Raw genomic sequence first — 23,982 nt, forward strand, 5'->3', positions numbered from 1 at the left:
CCAACAACACACTGTTCCACCAACAACACACTGTTCCACCAACAACACACTGTTCCACCAACAACACACTGTTCCACCAACAACACACTGTTCCACCACCAACACACTGTTCCACCAACAACACACTGTCCCAATAACAACACACTGTTACACCAACAACACACTGTTCCACCAACAACACACTGTCCCACCAACAACACACTGTCCCACCAACAACACACTGTTCCACCAACAACACACTGTCCCACCAACAACACACTGTTCCACCAACAACACACTGTCCCACCAACAACACACTGTCCCACCAACAACACACTGTTCCATCAACAACACACTGTTCCACCAACAGCACACTGTCCCAATAACAACACACTGTTCCACCAACAACACTGTCCCACCAACAACACACTGTTCCACCAAAAACACACTGTTCCACCAACAACACACTGTCCCACCAACAACACACTGTTACACCAACAACACACTGTTCCACCAACAGCACACTGTCCCACCAACAACACACTGTTCCACCAACAGCACACTGTCCCAATAACAACACACTGTTACACCAAAAACACACTGTTCCACAAACAGCACACTGTCCCACCAACAACACACTGTTCCACCAACAACACACTGTTCCACCAACAGCACACTGTCCCAATAGCAGCACACTGTTCCACCAACAACACACTGTTCCACCAACAGCACACTGTCCCACCAACAACACACTGTCCCACCAACAACACACTGTTCCACCAACAACACACTGTTCCACCACCAACACACTGTTCCACCAACAACACACTGTTCCACCAACAGCACACTGTCCCAATAACAACACACTGTCCCACCAACAACACACTGTAATGCAGTACTCTTTTACTTCACTGCAGTAATCTGATACTTTACTACAGCATGTATTCGTCCCAAACAATCCTACACTTTATTTCACACAACAAATGTGACATTGACAGAATGTTGTTTGTAGTTTATAATTTTTAATAAATCATATATTCGGCACATTCAATAGATTTAACTAAATCTATCCACCTTTCTTACAAAGGAAATATTATTTCACACTTAGTTTTAATTATCACATTTTATACAATCACTGGTTCTGCTATTTAAAGGATTATTTCAGCAAGTTTCTCGCTATATAAATACATATGTAAATAAAAACTTTAGTTTTTACATCAATTTGTGAGAATTTTCATCTTTTTTGTCCTAAAACTCAGAACTTTCTCCAGTTCTATTATTTAATATAAACCAAAAGATTAAATCGACAGAAAACAATCTGCAGATTAATCTAAAATAAGAATAATTAAATACAAACACGTAGTCGTGAATATATATTTACATATATGTAATATATTGTACATATTTATATTTTTTTACATATTGATATATAATGTAATAAAAATGTACATATTTCTTATACATTATAATTTCTTATTTCTGTGTTTATATAATTATTGTTGCTGTATATTGTGATATAATGCACATATGTCTGCTGGCTAGTGTTTAATAACTTTTTAATGTTTCATATAAAATAACTAAACTGTGATGAAACTTACAATAATCACGACTCAGCGTTTCTCCACAAACTTTTATTAAAACTCGACTTGAAGCAGTTTTGTTTCCCGACAGACACACGAACACAAACCTGGACACTCCAGCGAACATGGAGCTTTTGGTCCGACGTTATTTATTTAGAGGAAATAAAGTTGAGTATAAAACAGAAAACATCCACAGGTGTACCTGCAGGGGGCGGGGGGGGGGGGGTTTGGGGGGGGCAGGTCTTCTAAAGGAACAGTTCACATTTACTACACGGCGGTGGATTTAGTTCGGACAAAAACCCAGAGAAGTTTGTGACGCATTAAAACGAAGTTTCTGTGGGAGAAGAAAGTGTTCGAGTAACTCGAGACGCTGAAGACGAAATATTATCAATTCAATGAAAAGCAAACTGAAAACATTAATTTAACTTCTTGTCCTGATGACGCTTTAAAGCCTTCGTAGGAAAAAATAATAACGAAGTCGGGAAAATATTCAGAGAAAAACTCAGAAGAGATTAAAGTCGTACATTTACGAAAACATCTAGAATATTAAAGCGATTCCTCGATTCATAACAATATTCTTAGTTTGTTTCTCAAATTAACAACATTTATGAGTTATTCTCTCAAAATTCCCCCACTTCCCTCAGCTCCGTAAATATTAATATTTTTACTTACAACGGCCCTAATATGCATCAAATGTCTTTTTAGCCCTTAAAATTATCCAGATTGTTTCTGACCCAAACCAGGAAACAGATTCAGTTCATCTTATAACTCGAAGCTTCTCAGTAAACATCCATGTTCTCTTCCGTCCCTTTATGGGAGTTATTATTGAAACGGATCCATCTGAAGCAACAAACGAGAGTTTCACTAAACGTCAAACTGGTCCTTTGAAGAGACGGAGGTCCGAGTTTAAAAAGTCTCGAGTCCGTCGGTGTCGTTCATCTCCAGCTGCCTCGACACACAAAGTTAAAGACTTCCTGCGACACGCGAGCTGCTACTCAAAGTTAAAATCGTAGTCAAAGTCCAGAGAGGTCATGTCCGAGGGGAGGCCCAGCGTTTCAGGGGTGATCTCAGTCATCGGAGTGTCCTCGCCTGGTGCCCCCTCCCCAGGCTGCAGCCCGGAGCCGGGATCTGACGCGTCCAGCCCCTTTGGGTCCGAAACTGCCGAGTCCGAATCTCCTGACGCCGGCTCAGGCTCCGGCTCAGACTGCTGCTTCCGCCGGGTTTGGTATCTGGTTTGGGATCTGGTTTGCCGGACAGGGCGGGGGGCAGGAGGAGTTCTCTTTCCTCTAGTTTTAGGGCCCGGCTTGGGCGCAGGTTCTGGAGCTGAGTCGGGACGGGGCTCTAGATGGAGCTGAGGGTCCTGGTCTGGCTGGGGTTCTAGATGGAGCTGAGGGTCCTGGTCTGGCTGGGGTTCTAGATGGAGCTGAGGGTCCTGGTCTGGCTGGGGTTCTAGATGGAGCTGAGGGTCCTGGTCTGGCTGGGGCTCTGATTGTATATCAGGAGCCAGGTTGGGCGAGGACTGAGTTTGAGGTGTTGGTTCCAGCTCGGCAGGCTTTGTTTGTGGGGCGATTTGGGACTCAGATTTAGGAGGTGAGGGCTGGTTCTGGGGTTCACTCTGTGACTCAGGCGGGGCCGGTGGATTACATTTTGGTTGGATTTTTTGTGTTTCCTCTGGTGTTGGAGTTTGGGCGGGCTGCAAGGACCAAACAGATGCAATTTGAATGTTTGATTCCTGCTGGGTTTGGGCACTTTGGGAGTCTTGTGGAGGTTTAAAGACCACAGGTGGAGGTTGGCGCTGGGTGAGAGGATGAGGTTGTGGTTTTGGTGCTATCGTGGTAAGAAGTTGACTTTTATTGGTGCTGCTCACGTCAGCCCTGGCATCTGTTGCTGGTTTAGTGATGGAGTATGCTCCGGATTGGTCGACTTTACTGTAGAAGATGTCGAATAAGTCCTGGGCTTTGGCTGCAGCAAGATGACTCTTGAGTTTCTCAGACTTCTGAGCTCCGTCACCCATGTTCATGAAAGGTGGAGGCTTGACGAACACCGTACGAGTTTGCTCGCCCTCCGGGACGCCGGGAGCTGCCACGTCAGACACAATCTTCATCATTGTTGGTTGTGCCAGTTTAGGAAAAGGAGCAGTTTCAGAAGGCGCAGAGGTAGCAGGTTTGGAAACTGGTGGCGCAGGGTTACAAATTGGTGGTGCAGGTTTAACCTCAAACGGTGCAGGTCCAAACACCCGGGGTGAAAGTTTAGCTTCAAACGGTGCAGGTCCAAACACCCGGGGTGAAAGTTTAGCTTCAAATGGTGCAGATCCTAACATCGGCGGCGGAGGCACAGCCTCGGACGTCCCAGATCCAGCACTTGTTAGCTGAGGTTTAGTTTCCACAACTGTTTTCTGGGCATTAAGAGTCTTCTCCAAATCATCAGAAATTGGCGACCCTTCTGGAACAGTCACAGGTAAACCTGTGTTTTGGGGTCTCATGGAGAGGAAGGTGTTCAGAGGTGCAGGTTTACCCATCATGGCGGTTTTCCTCATGACTGCAGCCGGTGCAGGGAGGTTGGGCCGGATCCTCCCCCGGTTGGCGCCATTGGACACCCAGGGAGGAGTTTGGTGGCCCCCAAGCTTCTGGGCGATCTCTTTAGCCACAGCCATAGATTTTGCAAAAGAGTCCTCCACCGAGACCGGGTTCTGCTTCGCCGCCGCTTCATCTTCCTTGATGAACTCTGCAGCAACTTTCTCCGCCTCCTTCGCCAGAAAGTTTTCTCTCTTCTTCCACGTGAACTTTCCAAACGTAGGGGTCATGGTGGTGGTCATGACCGCAGGTGCTGGTTTGGCGGTTTCCAGGGTCTGCTTGCGGAGCTTAGCCCTCATGGCGGGACTGGGTCCACACAGGATTTTGGGTGCGTCGTAGGGCTTTGGCGGAGGTTCAGGTTTGTCTGGTTTCGTTGCTGGTTTCTCAGGCGGAAGCTTTTTAAAAGCTTCCTTCTCAGCCTTGAGTTTTCCTTCGTCTCGCTCTCGGTCATACTTGGATCTAGAATCTGAATATTTACCGTGTTTATACTCGTCGTCTCTCGGCCCATATTTGGGGCGACTGTCATATCGGTCATCGTATCGGTGCCGATACTCTTCTTCTCTGCTGTATTTGTAGCGGTCGTCCTCGTCTCTCCTACTGTGTTTCCCCCTCTCCTCCTCCTCTCTGCTGTGGCGATATTTATCATCCTTCTTGCTGCATTTATACTTTTCCTCCTCATCCTTCTTGCTGTGAGAAGGCCGCTCCTCTTCGAGGCTTTTGGCAGTTTTAAAATCCTCCTCTTTCTTGCTCGGCTTCTCCACCTCCTCTGCCTCCTTTTTAACCTTCTCCTCCGTCTGAACAGCCTCAACCTCCTCCTTCTTCTTCTCCTTCTTCTCCTTTTTGTGCTTGGACTTCTCCTCCTTGTCCTTGCTAACTTTTTCTTCCTCCTCATGTTTGCGTTTCTTTCCGCTGGTCTCGGTGGTCAGGCCGGCCTGGCGGTCCAGGTTCCTCCTCTGCTCGTACAAAGGATTCTCGTACATTTGTTTCTGGTGAGGGAGAAGAAGAGAGTGAGACAAAGAGCAGAACATCCAAAGCAACACTTTCACCTAAGACAAGGTGCCTTCAGGGGACGTGGGAGTTTATAATTCCTGATTTACACATTTGAATCCTCATCTCTCAGGATCGTAGTTATTTAAGAGTTTTCCCGGTTTATTTGCGATTAGATATTCTTTTATATTTTTAATATACACGTTCGTGGTCACCCCCCCCCCCCCACAGGTAAACACACCTTGTACTTCTCGTTGTGGGCGTGCCTGGTCACATGCTCCTCTGCACAGATGGCGTCTCCATAGAACTGTCGGCACAGCAGGCAGTAGAATCCTCTGACGGGCAGCAGAAACTCTGAACCTGCGGAAGAAACACAGACGCGCTTTTTAACACTCACAGGTGGCGATGAAGTAAACTGACAATCGTGTTTACCTGGTGCACGTCTCCGTACGCAGAACCTGTCAGAGAGGTGCATTGTGGTTATGAAATGTGAAGGCGTACAGAGCAGAGGCGTTCAGCAGGTAAAATCAGGAGCTTGTGGGAACGAGAAGCTTCCAGAGGCTGCGGCACATTTATTGCACTTATGAAACAGAGGACACGTGGGGGGGGGGGGGGGAGATCCTCTGCTTCATTAAGAGACACACTGCAGCAGAGATCCAGCTGACAGACAACACTCAGCAGAGCAGCGTCGGGACGGCTGTCAGGGCAGCGAGTACCTTTGGCCGGTTTAGTCAGCTTCTCCTCTGAAAGCAGGTTCTTGGCGATCTTGTTGGGCGTGGACGCCCAGGGCCGGTCGTACGGGTCCAGAGTCTGCGGAGACGAGAAGAACATCAGGCCACATGTCCAGACACGTGGATACTAAAACATTTAATAATCACAAGCTGATAATGTTTGGATGTTTTTCACACATATTTTAAGACATTTCTTATATAATTTACCAAAAGTGGGTTCAACAATAGTTCAACCTTCGACAGCATGTCGGGGGGGGGGGGGGGGGGGGCATCGTAGGTAAAAAACTAATGGAGGAAAATATTCAGAGAAAAAACTAATTTCTGTGATTAAAGTCGTAAATTTACAAGAAAAAAACGTTATAATATTATAATAAGATAGATAATGTAATATTATAATAAGATAGATAATGTAATATTATAATAAGATAGATAATGTAATATTATAATAAGATACAAGATAAAATCTAATTTATGAGATTTGAAAAACTTTTTCTCGTCGATGTTTATCATTTTTATTTTTATTGTAAATTTTAGAGGCTTTGAATTATTTATTTATTTAATTATTATTTACTTCAAATGTAAACAATTATTCCGTTTTTATGTGATGAAAGTATAAAGTGAGAAGAGAAACAATAAAACAGCTGATTCTCAACATGTTTGAAGATCTCGTGCAAAATATTTTGGTGTGAAACATGAAAACAAACCTTTCGGTGCGTTTTGCTGTGCAAGTGCGTGAAAAAATCAAACATGGATCCCGACGTGACGTTACAGTTTTTACACCAGTGGTTTCCTGCGTCATAGTATTCAAACGGCTCGGCGTCCCCAGCCGGCGGCTCTTCTGGGGACGCTCTCGACGGCGCTGAGGGCTGCTGAGAAACAAAGATGGAGGAGAATCAACACGCAGACAGTCTGAATCTAAAACAATGTGAGGAAGTGTCTCAAGACGCTCAGGAACAAAAGGAACTTCGCTTTAAAGTTTGAGATCGACCTAAAAAAACGAACCATCTACCTGACAAGATCAGAATAACTCCAGTTTATACTTTAAACTTCTCTAAGTTTGAATCACTTCCTGCTCACGCTGAGCAGCACACTGAAGATCTGAAGATGACTTCAAACAATCATCAAAATATATAATAATCTTTGTATTTCACAATAAAAGCCTTTCAGTGGTTCAAAGGTCATGACCCCCTGCAGGCTTTTAATGTGAAAAACAAAACGGCAGAAGATCTGCAGGAGAGACTTCAACAACACAAACGTCTTTAACACTTTATATCCTTCTGAAGCTGCTGGTCACACGCTGCCTTAACAACAGATAACAGATAATAAGAGATCATTAGATAATATATAAATAAGCAGATAAATAATAATAATAATAATAACAACAACAGATAAGCGATAATTAGATAATAAGAGAAATAAACATTCTGCTCACACAATAAGCTTAATTCTGGCTGCAGCTAACGATCATCTCGATGAATGGTTTATAAAACGTGTCTCAGTCAGCTGACGTCTGTAACGTCTTTAAACCTTTAATGTATTGTGTTTCATACCTTCACGGTGGAGCTGCTGGCGGCGGGCCGGCCCTCGGGACTCCTCGGCGCCTCACGTTTCTTCTTCTCTGGCTCCTCCGGCTCGGCGGCCCTGCGGGGCCGGTCGGAGGGGATCAGGCCGAGGATCAGCGCTATCTTCTCGATCTCGTTGCGGTTCTTCTCGGCGGCCTCGTGCTCTTTGCGCAGGCTGGAGATCTGCGCCATGACGTCCTCCTGCAGGTGGCTGATCTCCTGCAGCAGAGGGTCTTTGTGCCCGCCCTTCTCCCGCCGCTTCTTCCTCAGCAGCTCGCCTGAGGGACACAAACCAACTCTGCATCAGCTGCAAACCTCCGCTTTATGTCCACACAGCTCTTCTGAGGGTTTAAAACCCGTCATCTTTAAAAAGATAAAACATGACACCACAAGAAACTGTATTTCGTATATTTATTTATTTCTAATCTGACACGGCACAAAAGACAAATCTAAGTTATGATAATAATCATCGTGATATGTTATCATGAACTCACCTTGTTGCTTCCGGAGTCTCTCCAGCTCCTTCATCAGATATTCTTTCTTCTTCATGCGGATCTCCCGCTCCTGCTTCAGCTTCTCCCTCTCCTCCAGAACCTGAACACAACACAGACACCAGCCGTCAGTGGTCGGGGGAGTCAGCAGGCGCTGAGCGGCGAGCAGGATGCACGAGACATCACCTTTTGTTTCTGGCTCTCGTTGTTCTGCTCCTCGGACACTTTGCGCTCCTGGCTGCTCACTTTCCCCTTCGTCGCACCTGAGGACAAAACCCCAACACTGAATAACAACATCGACATTGAGCGAGGGCGCTGCAGCGACGAAACGTGCTGCGATGCAACCCGTTTGTCTTCACTTGATCCGCTCTGCTTGTTATTGTGTGTAACCAAGTCCCGCTCTGAGATGTCGCGGGATGGGACCTGTTGTGTAAATGTGAGAGTTGGAGAGCGGAGCCGCTGTTCACAGGAAGTGTAGCTTCCACCACGTGAGAGACTTCAGACTCAATAACACAAGGAGCGGCTGGAGGTGAAGGTTTCATTCCGTATATTAACAGAGTGGACGTGCGATCAGGACACGGGACCAGCTTCAGTTTCATTACAAGTGGAAGATTCTGGTTTCACATTATTGTTGTTTCTTTTATTATTTTAGGTTCACCTCATTTTATCAAATGAAAAGTAAACGTCATGATTTCACCAGAGATAAAATATAAAATATAAACGTCTGCGTGGAGCTGCTTTAATCATCGAGTCATCGTGAAAGTAAAGTTTTAAAAGTTTCAGCTTTGACAGTATTATCTTGTTTTATTGACCAACCTTTGGCGCCCGGCTCCGCGGCCGATGGGTTGTTGTAGGGGTGTTGGTAAGAAAGAGTGGGGGGGAAGTCGTCGGGGCCAGTTTGGGGGGGCAGGGCCATGCTGGGGGGCGGGTACATTGGCGGCCACTGCTGGTGCATGTAGGGCAGGTAGTTTCCGTACTGGCTGTAACCCGGTGGCGGAAAGTTTGGGGGCATCATGCCGTGGACCTGCGAGGGGGGGTAAGAGGGGATGGGCACCCCGGGGTGGGGGGGGAGGATGTTGGTGTCGGGGATTTGTGGTGGCGCCTCATTGTGTGGTGGCGGTGCAGCGCTCTGTTCGGCGTTCAACTCCTTCATGTCTTTATGAGATTTGGCCGGCGCTGAACGCTTCCTGCGACTATCATCACTGCTCCAGCTGCCCCCCCGCCCGCGGCTGCGACACCGACTGTTGCTGCTGCTGGAACTGCCGCTGTGGCTCCGCCTCCTGCGGCCCCGGTCGCCGTCCGAGCTGCCAGAAGAGTGACGCCTGCTGCGCGTGGGTGTCTTTGGAGGCGGCTTGTTTCCGTGGAGACGCTCTTTGGTCCTGGCAGCCATCTTGCTGATCTCGGTCACACCCAGGTCCAGGCCGATGGTCTTCAGCAGGTCCTGGATCTTCTCGTACTCCTCCAGCGCCTGACGCTCACCCTCCTTCAGTGGCTCCGTCCCCGGAGGGAAGGCGGGGTTCGCCACCTGCACCATGATGTTGCGGTCGGGGCTGATGGAGGACCGGCTCGCGTACCTTACGTCCACCTCCCCCATTGTGGGATGGGCATGAAGGTGAGGCGAGGCCCCCGGTGGGAGGCCGTACGTCTGAGTGAGGACGGCGTTCTGTGGCGGATAGTCTCCGTACAGCGCCTCCTCCGTCACGTCTCCGTACAGATCCAGCCCCTGGTGTCGGACCAGCTCGGACGCCGCTGGAAGTTTGGGGTCCTCCGAGTCTCCGTACAAGAACTTCTCCTCGTCGTCGATGTCATCCGTCTTCTCCTGAGTCACCGTCTGCCCCCCCAGCATGTGGAGGATCTCTCTGATCTCAGCATCCAGGCCGACGCGGTGAGCCATCTGTGGGTCGGACCGCAGCTCTGACAGCATGGAGGCCACCATGTGAGGCTCCATGCCTTTAACAGCCTGGAGCAGCTGGTCGGCCACCCGGGAAATGTTGGAGCCTCTGGGAGAGTCTGATGTCTGAAACACAGAAACAAAGCGGAGTGACACCTCTCCTGATGCGCTCATGACAGATCAGAAAACATAACTGAGGGCGTCAGGAGTTAAGGTGAGGTCTTTGGCTTGAGATTTTTCTGCGTTAGTCGTAGGCGTCCTACCCTGAGCGACGGCGAGTCCTCGGAGTCGTTGCGTTTCTTCAGGATGGATTTTGTCGGCAGACTCAGCATCTCCTCGAGCTCCTTCCTGCGTCGAGCCGTATCCAGCTCTTTGAACTCTTTTCTGGATTTGTCATCGTTGGCGACGCCGCTGCTCGAGCTTGAGCTGCTGCTCGCACTGCGACTCCTAGGTCGACTCTTACTGCGGCCGTGGCTCCGCCCTCTGGACCTGGATCTAGACCTGCTGCGGGGTCGACTCTTGCTCCGGACCTGACTTTTAGCCCGGCTCCTGTCCGGACTGCGGCTTTTGCTCCGTCCACGGCTCTTGGCCCGGCTCCGGTCCGGACTGCGGCTTTTGCTCCGTCCACGGCTCTTGGCCCGGCTCCGGTCCGGACTGCGGCTCTGGCTGCGGGGCCGGCTCTTGCTCCTCGCCTGACTTTTGCTACGTCCCAGGCTCTTGGCCCGGCTCCGGTCCGGACTCCGGCTGTGAGGTCGGCTCCGGCTCCGCTCGTACTCGGGTCGAGGAGCGTAATCTCTGTAGGGAAACACCGGATTTAACTGGACTGATGTTCACGTTTATAATCACGAATACAACAGGAAGAGGTTTGAGTACAACAGATGTTCTTTCAGGCGGTTTCACACTAATTAAAATATTTTTTTTTTTTTTTTTTTTTAGTACCTGTCATGATGCCGTGAAGGGGCGGAGCCAGAGGGTCCAGTCAGCTCGTTGCCGACCGTGATGACCAGGTTGTGGTCGATGGCCCCCGAGCCACGAGGCGACGGAGACCTCTGCAACACAAGTAAACATTTATTTCTCGTTTTAAATTACGCTTAACAAGTAATCAAATAAACATGTCCAGACTCCCGAAGCCTTTATCGTGACATCTTAATCGTTGATATATCTTTACCGTAAAATCATTTTTACAGGATTAATTTATACTCACAGCAAACACTTTGTTTATTTCACCAGCTGATCATATACACTTTGATTTTATGTTTTCATCATGATTCATTAATATTTAAATGTGTTCTTCCACCACTGAGAACATCAAGCCTTATTATTATTATTATTATTATTATTATTAGTAATTAATTAACTAAACAAACAATTAATAAATATTACAGCATGGCTACTGTGTGCCAGAAACTAGACTCCTAAATCAATATATACAACAAAGAAAACTAAATATGGTCATTATGAACTCACTACAATGCATGATGGGATATGTAGGAATATTACAGTACCGCATTAAACTAATATAGTAGATAAAAAGTACAGTAGTGTCACTATAATGTATGATTCAGCACCACAGACTCATTATAAGTTACCTTTATAAATATTATAGTGATACAACAGCAGTTAAAAGGGTCTTATCTAATTCACTGCTGCATTGATTATATGTGCACGTAGTGGTACTGATTATAATATTATGATCCTTATTCAATGGGTTCATTTACCATCTTATGTTATGCATTATATTTCATCTGTTTTTTCCTACTACTATTATTATTATTATTATTATTATTATTATTATTATTATCATAAAGTGCATTTTAATTTCCAATACTTTTATTTTATTATTTTTATCTATTTTCCTTTATTGTAAAGCTAAACTTTGTGCTGCATTTCCTGTATGAGAGGGGCTACATAAAATCAAGTTAATTATTATTATAAAGTTGAAATATATAGCACTATATTGTATATAGTACTCTTTTCTTCGGAATATTTTATTTTGTTTTTGACAGCTGACATGCTGTCTCTCTGACACATTGTACCGTTGACCCTGTGTTAACTTACATATGACGAATAAAACTTGAACTAATAATATTAGAGACATTATAGATTTACAAATCGACTGTTTTTATCCATATGTCCCCAAAGGGGCTCCGTAGCGACACACAAGTGAAGCGTAGTTATCTAAATAGCTCATTCACACATTTACGAACTCTATTTATAAATCAGCTTATTGATGCTTTGACACTTGGCTCAACAAACACAGTTAATTAATGCTAATAATACTTTAAACCCTTTACAATAATGCACAATGATCTTTAAATCGGCATTCAAGACAACCGCGAATAAATAACCTGTTACAGCGAAACAGCGACTTTAAGAGTCTGTTTACACGGCTAGCGGACGTTAGCGGACGTTAGTTAGCGTTAGCATGGTGTATTTTTGTGAAACAACTGAAAAGATATTAAGTCCCAGTAAAATGTAAACTTTAATGGATAAACGTTACTTGATGTCAGGAACGTTTAAGAATGAACGCAAAGGTTTTGGATGATGTTACAGCGGACACGCAAGCGAGGCCGTGATAAATGGGCAGGTTTTTGAATGGAGTTTGGTTTACAGATGCTAATAAACAAACAATGCTACTGGGATTGCGGTTTTCAACGACAATGCAGTCTGAAGACAGTAATATTACCGGGCCCCGGTTTTTTTTAGAGAAAATATACATTTTCACATTAATTGGAGCTTTTTTGACCCACCTCTCTTGGAGGACCTCCGGTCCAGTACTCTCCGCTGCGGTGACTTCCTGAACCGGGGGAAGGGTACCTCCTGCGCGGCGGGGAGCGGCGGTAGGAGTCCGGGTGACCGTGGTCGTGGTAGCCGGGGTGGTACGGAGGTCTGGGCCGGCTCCTGTCGTCTCTGTAGCCGGGTTCCGGGTAAGGCCTCGGGGGCGGCAGACCTCGGCCTTCGAAAGGCGGCCGGTAGCCTCCTCTTGGCGGAGGCCGCCCACGGTACATCTCCTCCCGCAGAGATTCTCAGGCTTCCCGCCGTCAACCAGCGGACGTCTCCAGCTTTTATTAAATGCAAAGCAGAAACTTTTCAGGCACTTTACTTAAAGTTTGAACTGAGTATTAAGTTATTTTTATATAAAACCCAGATTCTCTGCACCTCGATCATTCTCTACAGAGAACGTCCAGTTTCTTCTTCTACTCACAGAAATAAAGCGACGGCGCTGCGGGCGCTGCTGCCCCCTGCAGGAACAATAGGGAACCACAGACAGGGACCCTTTTGTTTTTATTTATGGAACTTTATTTAAAGTTACAACACAGTAGTACAAATAAGCAGCGATATTTCAAATTGAAGATAGTCCCCTGACAATTTCGCACACTTCTGCACCACAATACCACCAATTCTAAAACTGCACAACTCAGATATACTGCACATATTCTTTCACAAATGTATATATTTATTGTTTTTTTGTATATTTATTTATTATCCTGTACACATTTTTTATTTTAGAATATATTATAATATTTGTTTTTCTTCAATATTTGCTCTTATTTTTCCATTTTATTCTCTGTGTTTATGTTTGCATCATTAGACCAAAGCAAATATTTCCTACTTGGCATTAAAGCAGATTCTGATATGAAGGTCCAAAATGCAGCGGCACGTGTATTGACAAGAACAAGGAAACGGGATCATATTACTCCTGTATTAGCTGCTCTGCACTGGCTCCCGGTAAAATACAGAATATAATTCAAAATCCTGACTTACAAAGCAATTAATGGTCAGGCTCCAGCATATCTTAAAGATCTCATAGTACCTTATAAACCAACTAGAGCATTGCTCTCCCAGACTGCAGGGTTACTTGTGGTTCCTAGAGTCTCTAAGAGTACAATGGGAGCCAGAGCCTTCAGCCATCAAGCTCCTCTCCAGTGGAACCAGCTTCCAGTTTGTGTTCGGGAGGCAGACACACTCTCCACATTTAAGAGCAGGCTAAAGACTTTCCTTTTTGATAAAGCTTATAGTTAGGGCTGGCTCAGGTTTGCCCTGGATCAGCCCTTAGTTATGCTGCTATAGGCTTAGACTGCCGGGGGACACCTCCCTGCTCTCTTCCTTCTCTTCCTCTCTCCTCCCCTCCCTCTCTTCTTCTCCCTCTCTATCTGTATGCATTTATGTAAATGTATGTTACTAACTCATCATCCGGGGCATCATCCCCGGAGTGTCTGTGTCTCATGTGGCAGGTTGCCACTGATAAAGTTTACGTCAGGATCATGAATCGTGGCTGCGCCTGCTGCCCTGGTCCTGCTGGACACCAGGAAGCCTTTTTGACATTTTCCTGGATTCATCCAAACTTTCTCTTTTTCAACACAACATCATTTCTGTCAAATGTTGTATTTGTACTATGTTGTTTATCCTGTACACACGACATCTATTGCACGTCTGTCCGTCCTGGGAGAGGGATCCCTCCTCAAGTCTCTCCCTGAGGTTTATAACATTTTCCCCCTTTAATTATGGGGTTTCTTTTAAGAAGTTTTTCCTTTTGTGGTGCGAGGGTGTAAGGACAGAGGGTCTAAAGACAGAGGGTCTAAGGACAGAGGGTCTAAGGACAGAGGGTGTAAGGACAGAGGGTCTAAGGACAGAGGGTGTAAGGACAGAGGGTCTAAAGACAGAGGGTCTAAGGACAGAGGGTCTAACCACAGAGGGTTTAAGGACAGAGGGTCTAAGGACAGAGGGTGTAAGGACAGAGGGTCTAAGGACAGAGGGTCTAAGGAAAGAGGGTGTAAGGAAAGAGGGTATAAGGACAGAGTGTCTAAAGACAGAGGGTCTAAGGACAGAGGGTCTTAGGACAGAGGGTCTAAAAACAGAGGGTCTAAGGACAGAGGGTCTAAGGACAGAGGGTCTAAGGACTGAGGGTCTAAGGAAAGAGGGTGTAAGGAAAGAGGGTATAAGGACAGAGTGTCTAAGGACAGAGGGTCTAAGGACAGAGGGTGTAAGGAAAGAGGGTGTAAAGACAGAGGGTCTAAGGACAGAGGGTCTTAGGACAGAGGGTCTAAAAACAGAGGGTCTAAGGACAGAGTGTCTAAGGACAGAGGGTGTAAGGACAGAGGGTCTAAGGACAGAGGGTGTAAGGACAGAGGGTCTAAGGACAGAGGGTGTCGTATGTAATTTGTGATATTGGGTTATAGGGATGACGGAAAAAAACAAACATAACATGAAATAAAAAAATGAAAACATGCCAGGGGTGCACATAAATAGAATAAAAATCTTTTTTTTTAAAAATGATTTAAAAGAAAAGCAGTGAATCTTCACATTTGCTGAAAACACTTCAGCATTAAAAAATGTATAATTACATTTTTTAAAGCACTTTGAGCTCTTGTACGAAAAGTGCTGTATAAATAAAGTTTATTATTAATAAATATTTTGTAGACGGCTACGATTACCTGGTGAAGAGAATATTGATTAATTGCGAAAGTTAAAATACAAATATTCTTATGTATTTATCTAACAGTATGGAGTCAGAGGAGCGACATAAAAAAGATAAATCTATAAAATAAGAAAATAAATGTGAAAATATAAAGAGGAATAAATAAAGAATAAATCATTTAATAAAAAACTTTGTAAACAAAGATAAATAAATAAAATATAAAATAAATAAGTAAATAACCTGTGGAAATATAAAAAGGAATACATAATTAATTATATATATTTATATTGAGAAATAAATAAAATATTTTTTAAATTTATTTTGACATGTTAATTTAAGTCTGTATATTTATTTATATTTCTTCCTTATAATTTACTCTATATTTATTATATATTTCTAGACATACATTTATTGCTATCCCTATTTTTATTATTCCTCTTTATATATCCACATTTATTTCCTTAGTCTTTTACAGAATTATTATTTTAATATTCAGCTTTACCTGAAATAACATTTGTAAACAGTGAAGACTACGTTTTTCTCTTTTTGCACCTGCAACAAAAAATGACCTGCAGAACAATATAAAGCTTCTTTAAATGTTCAATATCATCAATTTTGACTTCCTGCGGTTCATGTTTTAATTGATACATTTGCTTTAAATTGTAATTTCTTTATTTATTCTTAAGATTCCATCCATCCATCGTCTACCGCTTATCCGGGATCGGGTCGCGGGGGCAGCAGCTCCAGTAAGGAACCCCAATCTTCCCTTCTCTGGGCCACATCCTCCAGCTCCGACTGGGGGATCCTGAGGCGTTCCCAGTGAGGAGATATAATCTCTCCACCGAGTCCTGGGTCTTCCCCGGGGTCTCCTCCCAGCTGGACGTGCCTGGAACACCTCCCTAGGGAGGCGCCCAGGTGGCTCCTTACTAGATGAACCACCTCAACTGGCTCCTTTCAACGTAAAGGAGCAGCGGCTCTACTCCGAGTCTCTCCTGATGGCTGAGCTTCTCACCCTATCTCTAAGGGAGACGCCACCCGTCTGAGGAAACCCATTTCGGCCGCTTGTACCCGTGATCTCGTTCTTTCTATTATTTTATAATTTTTCTTTTTGTTATTTTTACTTATTCACTTAATTTTCCTGGTGCCTAGGAATCTTTTAATTTAATGTTGTACTCTGCTTAATGTAAATACTTAAAATAAAGGTTGAATGATTTCTTTGGGCATCATCTCATCAGTAAGACAAAAAAGCTAATAGTTTTAGTTAATTAATGTTAAATTAAAGCCGGTCAGATGTAACAATAACAATCATTTAAGAGTAAATGTAACACTTTGAAATTACATTTAATTAATTCAATGTTTTCATGTCTAAAGCTGGAAACTTAAAAATTACAAACACAAAACACAAACGTGGAATGTCCTGTGTGACATTTTGATAAGAAAAAAATAAATATAACAATATGTTTTATTAAATGTCCGCTATGACTGGCATCATAATTTTAGAAACATTTTGCTTTCACAGAAAAATTAAATATCACCCAGCACTAACTAAACAAATAAAAAAACACTTTTATTTTCCACCAAAAATCAAACAAATGAGAAAATGTTGATTATTAAAAAAGGCACATTTTTATTTTTTTTAACCCATTCATAGTCTATCATTACAAAGGTCCCCACAAAGTGTTGTTTTATATCAACAGAAGAAAAGAGAAACGACGGATCAGTTGATTCTGAGTTTATTGTATCCTGAAGGTGCGGCAAGTTAAAACTTCATTGGATGCTTTGAGAAATGAAATAAATACTTGATGCACCTCAACTTTTCTCTACGTCAGCTCCATCTCCCACTTCTCCAGGAAGTCCTGCAGGTTCAAGTTGAACACGTCGATGCCTTTAGGCGACAGATGCACGCCGTCGGCGCGGTACAGGCCCGTGTTGGCGCCGCACCTGATGTTGTCGTGGGTCAGCGAGGTGCCGCCCAGCTCGGCGATGATGTTCTGGATCCTGCGGTTCACCGTGGTGCGCACCAGATCGACCTCGTGGTTGTCGGCCGAGTGGCGCCACACCCTGCGGGGGAGGATGTTGGACCACACGAGGACGCACTGCGGGAAGATGCTGCGCATGGAGGTCAGGTCCTTCTTGACGGAGGCCAGCAGGTCGGTGGGGCTGTCGGTGCTCAGGTCGTTGCCGCCCAGGTGCATGATGAGGACGTCCGGGTTGGGCCAGGTGACCTTCAGCTGGTGGAGCTGGGGCAGCAGCTGCGACCACGTCATGCCCTGGGTGCCTTTCCACCCGATGGTCACCTTGCCGGGGTCCATGCCCAGCTGCATACCTACCTCCGGAGACTTGGCCCGCGACTCGGCCCAGTACACCAGCGAATGGCCGCAGATCCAAACATTCTTCGGCTCGCTGGCGTTCGGGATGCCTGGAGGTTTAACGGATCACATTCTTAAATCAGAGCCGTAAAAAGCTTTCGCACTAGTTAATCCCAAAGTGTCTGCCAACGTCCGGCGGCGGTTTCACAGAGATCTGGTCTGGAGACTCGGGACACTTCTTATTGGTCCAAAGCGGTTTTAAATGTAAACAAACAGCGGCACAAAGACCTTTTCTATCGCGAGTAAACTGACCTTTTTATATTCAATGCATGAACTGATTAACTGCAATCCCCAGTGAACGCAGCAGAACAAGCGGTTAATACAATCCTACGTACTTAATAAGCTTCTTTGTTTTCACACCGCTTTCTTCTCTTTGGTTGTTTTGACTTGATGCATAATGTTTATATTAATAATACACATTAATAAATGAAATGATATCGACCAACACAAACACTGATCTAGAACGCCCACTGTGGGAGAAATCCAGTTCATATTAAACTCTGTGAAACCAGCCGGCGACAACTCCCAATATTTACCAATAAATCTATAAAATCAAAGGTTTCCATCGTAAAGCTTCAGGCTCGTTACAATACGGAGCAGCTTCATTGGTTAACCCTAGCATCACATGACTAAATTAATATTTACTGCTTTAGGAAAGTTAACGTGCTACTGATCACAGCAAAAACATTAAAATGTATCTTCCTGATCATTTAAAACAATAAGAAAATGAATTAAAAGATCAAAATGCTCACCTACCTTCACCGTCGAGACAATACATGTTCTGCAAAGTCTCGGAGTTATATATATATATATATACACACACACGCACGCACACACACACACACACACTTAAACATTTCCCTAGCTGACTGCTGAGCTCATGTACAGCTGGCTGTAAAACATTACCTGGAACAAAGCATTTGATAGAACCATAATATTGAATTTCATTATAACTTCATTAATATTTCACTGTATTAAATTACAATTCTTTCAAGATAATTTCTTTATTTCCAAACCTTTCTTCTACTCTCCCTGAAGTGTCTCACGGCCTGAAGTCCAGAGTCCAGTATTTAATTTAGAGAAGGAAATGGAATTAAATTACGTTTCTAGTAAAAACAGGGTTTAAAAAACGCCTGTTTATTGTGTCCCAATGAAATGATCATGTGGATATTTATTTATGTGGATATTCATTTTTGGCTCTTTGTTTTAAATATTTAGGTTATTTATCGTTTCCATTTCTTTTCCCCGACTCCACACTGGCCTTCATCATCTGCACTTTCTCTAAACAAACTCATCTAAACTCGCAGTCCGGCGCAGGGTCGCGTGAACGGCCGTTACCTGAGGGCATATTTAAACGAGAAGACGAAACTCGACGGTGGATTTTAAATGCGTAAAAGTGAGCGGAAGGCATAGTCGTTTGGAGGATGGAACTGCAAAAGTGTTCAAACGGCGACAGTCAGTGTTTGTGCCGATTCAGACTGAAACAAAAGCAAAAGATTTATCAAAAACATCATCTGGATAACAGTCGTAGAGCCTGCCTATAGAAACCTGAACTTATGTCTAACATGTTATGAATGGGAACAATGACTTTGCCTCAGATGTCTGTGAATCTTTGACTCACATTCAAGACTCAAAACTTATAATATCGAACCGATAAAGTGTTAAAAGCTCTCTGCGTTAGCTCCCTGAGCTAACATTAGCTTCACAGCCAGGCTAGTTCAAAGCCCAACATTTCCCATGCACAGGTATTAAAGTTAAAATATGTATTATACTTGTTTAGAGGACTTAGCTTAGAATCATCATGAAGATGTTAGGTATAGAGTTACTTACCATGTTGATGACAGACTAGCAGTAAGTGCTGCACCAAATCGGCAAAGCCAACGGTATCCAACTGACCCTTAGATGACGTTAAAAGCTATCTACATTATCTTCCTGAGCTAACGTAGATAGTTTCACAGACTGAAAGGGAAAGTTCATAGAATCTAAAAAGGACCTAATTCACAGTTAAGAGTTGAAATGCACTTCGTAGGCTAAGCTGATTAAAAAGTAAAACAGATTTAGCTTAGAAAAGAGGATCGCAATATCTGGAGAATCTTGGAATAATTACCATGAAAGGATATAAATGACCCCAAAGGTAAAAGCTTACTGAGCTAACGTTACTGCGCTAACGTTACTGAGCTAACGTTACTGCGCTAACGTTACTGAGCTAACGTTACTGCGCTAACGTTACTGCGCTAACGTTACTGAGCTAACGTTACTGCGCTAACGTTACTGAGCTAACGTTACTGAGCTAACGTTACTGCGCTAACGTTACTGAGCTAACGTTACTGAGCTAACGTTACTGAGCTAACGTTACTGAGCTAACGTTACTGAGCTAACGTCTGAGCTAACGTTACTGAGCTAACGTTACTGAGCTAACGTTACTGAGCTAACGTTACTGAGCTAACGTTACTGAGCTAACGTTACTGAGCTAACGTTACTGAGCTAACGTTACTGAGCTAACGTTAGCTTCAGACTGGATGGACAGCCTCGGTCATGGCTCAGAATACAACAAGCTCCCAAACTCCGTGATTACGTTTAGGAGGGAATTTAGGTTGTTAACTTTTTTTTTTATTCACAAATTTAGCTTGGACACAATGCTACCTAACATTACTTAAGAGTTGACTTACTGTTTTGACATTGTTAAAATTAATGACATCTGAGTCCGTGATGGTTGACGCTCTGGACGTTAGCTTCCTGAGCTAACGTTAGTTGCACCAGCTACAGAGAGGTGCAGGGATGGAGTATTTCTGTGTACCGACCCTGAAGTTAGCGTCGCCCTGGATCCCGCCACAAAACTAACAGCTCTGTAGCAAACAAAACATTATGATACTTACACGTTGCAGAGGTAAAAAACTAACATTAGGCTATAAAGGAACTACAGCGCGGTTACATAACTTCACGTCACCACTGCTGTGGTTCTAAGTTGATCTTCTACTAAAAACTTTCCCCCTAGCGCAACCTGATCTAGCTAGTAACATACTTTAAACTGATAAATCTGCTAGTTGGAAAGTTTGAGTTGGACAGTTTGAGTTGGACAGTTTGAAGGAGCACAAGTATAAAAACAACGTGGGTGTAAAGACGGGAGTGAGTGAGTTTATGCGTTCGGCATGGCGTTAATGTCGCATGTTTCACACACGTAAAAGCTTACGTCAGGCATCAAACCAAAAACACATCGACTTCAAAACGAAGTAAGAATGGTGAAGAAATGCTGACACTCGAGGAGTTTCTAGGACTCATTCCGGCAGCTCTCGACAGCCGACACGATCTGATAGAAAGGAGAAACCTGTCTGCAATTCTGAAAGGACCCAAGTGAAAGCAATCCTTACCTCTGTGACTCGGTCACTCAACATTAACTCGAGGACTCTAACCTGGCAACTCGGGAACGTGGACAGATTCAAATACTGAAGGGATTTGAGGTTTGTTGGCTGGACTACAACATGCCGAACAACGAAGTAAAAGCACATCGCCTGATATTGAAATAAATGAGGTAACCGTGTAAATATGAACTTCTTTCACTGTAAATGAATTCGGAAGACTTTACTTTGCTTGGTCACAATGACGAGTCGTCTTCTGGATCTTCTGTTTAAACGTCACTTTCCTGGATATCCGGAAATCGCGGCTACACTCCCCTCAGGATGACGAAAACGGATTTCGACTTACCCTTCACAGCTTTACTAAGATCTGCCCACTGTCAAACATGCAATATCCTTCATATTGGATGTGTCACACAAGAACTAGAAATAAACAACGTACATTAACTAATAATTACATCTGAAGCCAAGCTGTTCTAACAGCTTCAGGAAGGAGGGCGCGGTGAACCGTGTGAGGCTTTCAAGGTCCTACAGCAAAACCTGCACTTACATGAACTTTCTGGACAAAAAACAGTATTTACGCTCTAAACTTTCTTTATGGTTCAGCTAACCTAATACTACAACCCTAGATATTACCATCGAGGCAATTCTTACTAGATTTTGTCCTGGACTATGAAAAAGGAACACTTCACCCTCAAACTGCCCCACTGTACATCAGTTCCTCCCCGTGGTTCCTTGAATTCTTAAAGAAAACTTTGCTTTATCACAAGACTCCACGGTGAAAGAAGAATGAAAGAAAACAAAGAAAAGTCTTAATGAATGGAAGTAAATGGAGCCGCGTGTAACAAACATCCGTTTACAAACTCTCATTTATCCAGTCGTATATCACTAATTCCAAAACATGCATTTTGCTAAAACTCTCTGATAAAGCTTATAGTCAGGGCTGGCTCAGGCTTGTCTTGGACCAGCCCCTAGTTATGCTGCTATAGGCTCAGACTGCCGAGGGACTTGCACCTCTCTGATGCACTCCGGTCCCATAAATGCACGTCACAAACTCTGCATCATCCCCGGAGTTTGTGTCTCTTGTCCTGCAGGTTGCCATGTTAAAGGTTGTGTCTGGATAAGGGATTGTGGCTCTGGTCCTGCTGGAACACACTGCTACTAATATTAATATTGTTGTGTATATATTACATGAGTTGTGTGAGAGTTTGTAAATGGATGTTTTGATATGGCAATTGTTGGTGTTCTTGATTAACAAATCAATCAATTCAATTAATCAAGACTTTTCTCAGTTTTTAATTCTTTGTTCACTGTGGAGGACTGCAAGAAAAACAGGGAGTTACGGATATACAGATGATTTTGGAGTGAAATATTCCTGTAAGCCAGGTCTGTTAAAGCCATCTTACCCTAGAAGGCCTACAGTAAGCTGGACCAGTGTTCCTCCTGCTGCACAAAACATGAAGCCTAACATTTTCTTAACTTGTTTGAGTGCATTTCATGTCTTTGTTGTAGCAGATGTCTGCTACATAACTAGCTAACATGAGAGGGCCACTAACCTTAAGTAGCAGTGAGTAGTACCAAAGTACTACGAACAGCAGTACAGACTGAGTGGTTGGTGAGGTTTGTCTTTTATCTTTGTCTTCCTCCTACAGTGTCGTTCATGCACAGCTGAAGGTTTTAGGTTTATTTAAACAGCAGCATGTAGTTACAGGCTTTACTGTCAACAAACACCACATCAATGCAAGCTTAGCGATAGCATTGTGAGCTAGCTATGCTGTGTTTACACTCAGTGGTCACTATTTAACTACAACTTCTTAGTATCGGTTTCTTTCTTTGACAGAACATAATGCTTGAGAACGTCCTTTAGGATTCGTCTTTCTACTCGTATAACCGTTAGTTACCGATAAGAAATATGTAATTAAATCAGTCATTAATCAAATGTTGGAGATTACAAAAGGTGCTACATCCGAATATATTATTTAAAATTTTAAGTAAAAGGCATATATGTAGAATATAACATTCATTCAGTTGGCATTTACGGACAACACGGGTCAACAAATTTTAGTGCAACACTACCAAGGAGCGGTCTCTACGTCCAGATGGACTCCATTCATCGTTCATCTTCAATATGTTTAGCTTCGTTTTTGATTGGCTCTCATGTGCGGGTGTCGTACATGAAAACATTTTATTTGTTAAATATTTTGTCAAAGCTTTGTTAGAAAGTAACATTACTTTGATGAAGTAATTAAAAAAGCTACATTACTTTAAAACAGGGTAACTAGTAATCTGTAAATATCTTTGTTCAAAGTGAGAATTGTCCTCGACTGCTGAACACAATCCTGTTCAATAAGTGGTTCTTTACGCCGTCTCAACATTAATCTTTGACCGCTCTCATGAAGCAAGACTGAAGGGATTTTGGATCTTGCATCCATACAAATATATTGTGGACAGTACTGATGTGGTACCAGCCCCTGCATTCAAGTCTGAGGACGTTTGGCGAAGGAAGAAGTCTGTAGAAGACATACCTGCTGACCACTGAGTGTATTAAATTAAGTATTAAAGCTGGAAACTGTATACCCAAACCTAGCAAAACCTCCTTGTTTGAGAAGTATCACTGTAACTAGCTGCTGAGTATCACACCTAAATAGTTTTGACCAAAATGTGTCTGTAGTATCAAATACCGAAAACTGTCAGATGGCATCAGATGGATGACTGGTTAACTTCCTAGTTTTGTTTACTTTTACTTTAATCAAGTATTAAAAAATATGGTACTCAGAAATGTCAAATAATACTTAACCTTACTAAATACATGTCTATCTTTACCTCTTCTAATATCATCGACTATAGAGTGCTTTCCTGTTTCCTTTAAACTATATACCAATGATATGCCCGTATGAAGAGGAAAAAGAAGTTACTTTTGTGGAGTTGAGATTGCAGTTGGCTTCTTTCTTGATTGCTGGGAGGAACCACTAGGCTCAGCTAACGCGTGCGGCAGAAGAATGACAGCTGCAATGCCCTTAGGCACCGATCAAACCGCAACGTGTCAA

At 43.6% G+C, this 23,982-nt stretch overlaps 2 protein-coding genes across 12 annotated transcripts in view; both read right to left on the minus strand.

Moving 5' to 3' along the window:
* Nucleotides 1-1,518: 1,518 nt before the first annotated feature.
* znf318 (zinc finger protein 318) lies at nt 1,519-13,019 on the minus strand. 5 transcript variants are annotated; one of them, XM_029426212.1, is made up of 12 exons: nt 12,545-12,987; nt 10,734-10,843; nt 10,058-10,589; nt 8,720-9,920; nt 8,090-8,166; nt 7,907-8,006; nt 7,401-7,690; nt 6,555-6,719; nt 5,836-5,929; nt 5,361-5,479; nt 3,028-5,118; nt 1,519-2,991 (listed from the first exon to the last, which is right to left on the minus strand). In XM_029426212.1, the coding sequence occupies exons 1-12, from the start codon at nt 12,800-12,802 to the stop codon at nt 2,551-2,553; spliced, it is 5,478 nt and encodes a 1,825-aa protein (XP_029282072.1). In that variant the 5' UTR covers nt 12,803-12,987; the 3' UTR covers nt 1,519-2,550. The 5 variants fall into 5 exon arrangements, with proteins under 5 accessions (XP_029282072.1, XP_029282074.1, XP_029282071.1 ...); XM_029426214.1 differs by having other exon boundaries at nt 1,519-2,919; nt 2,956-5,118; XM_029426211.1 differs by adding an exon at nt 13,000-13,019 and having other exon boundaries at nt 1,520-5,118; nt 12,545-12,856.
* Nucleotides 13,020-16,928: 3,909 nt separating this feature from the next.
* LOC115004560 (uncharacterized) overlaps nt 16,929-23,982 on the minus strand; it is a 32,765-nt gene continuing 25,711 nt past the window's right edge. For all 7 annotated transcript variants that reach the window (XM_029426218.1, XM_029426217.1, XM_029426221.1 and 4 more), the window contains one exon: nt 16,929-17,632. In XM_029426218.1, the coding sequence (XP_029282078.1) occupies nt 17,034-17,632 (599 nt within the window). In that variant the 3' untranslated portion in view covers nt 16,929-17,033. The remainder of the gene's footprint in view (nt 17,633-23,982) is intronic.

The sequence above is a fragment of the Cottoperca gobio genome, unplaced genomic scaffold (assembly GCF_900634415.1).
Source record: "Cottoperca gobio unplaced genomic scaffold, fCotGob3.1 fCotGob3_130arrow_ctg1, whole genome shotgun sequence".
Taxonomy (NCBI): domain Eukaryota; kingdom Metazoa; phylum Chordata; class Actinopteri; order Perciformes; family Bovichtidae; genus Cottoperca; species Cottoperca gobio.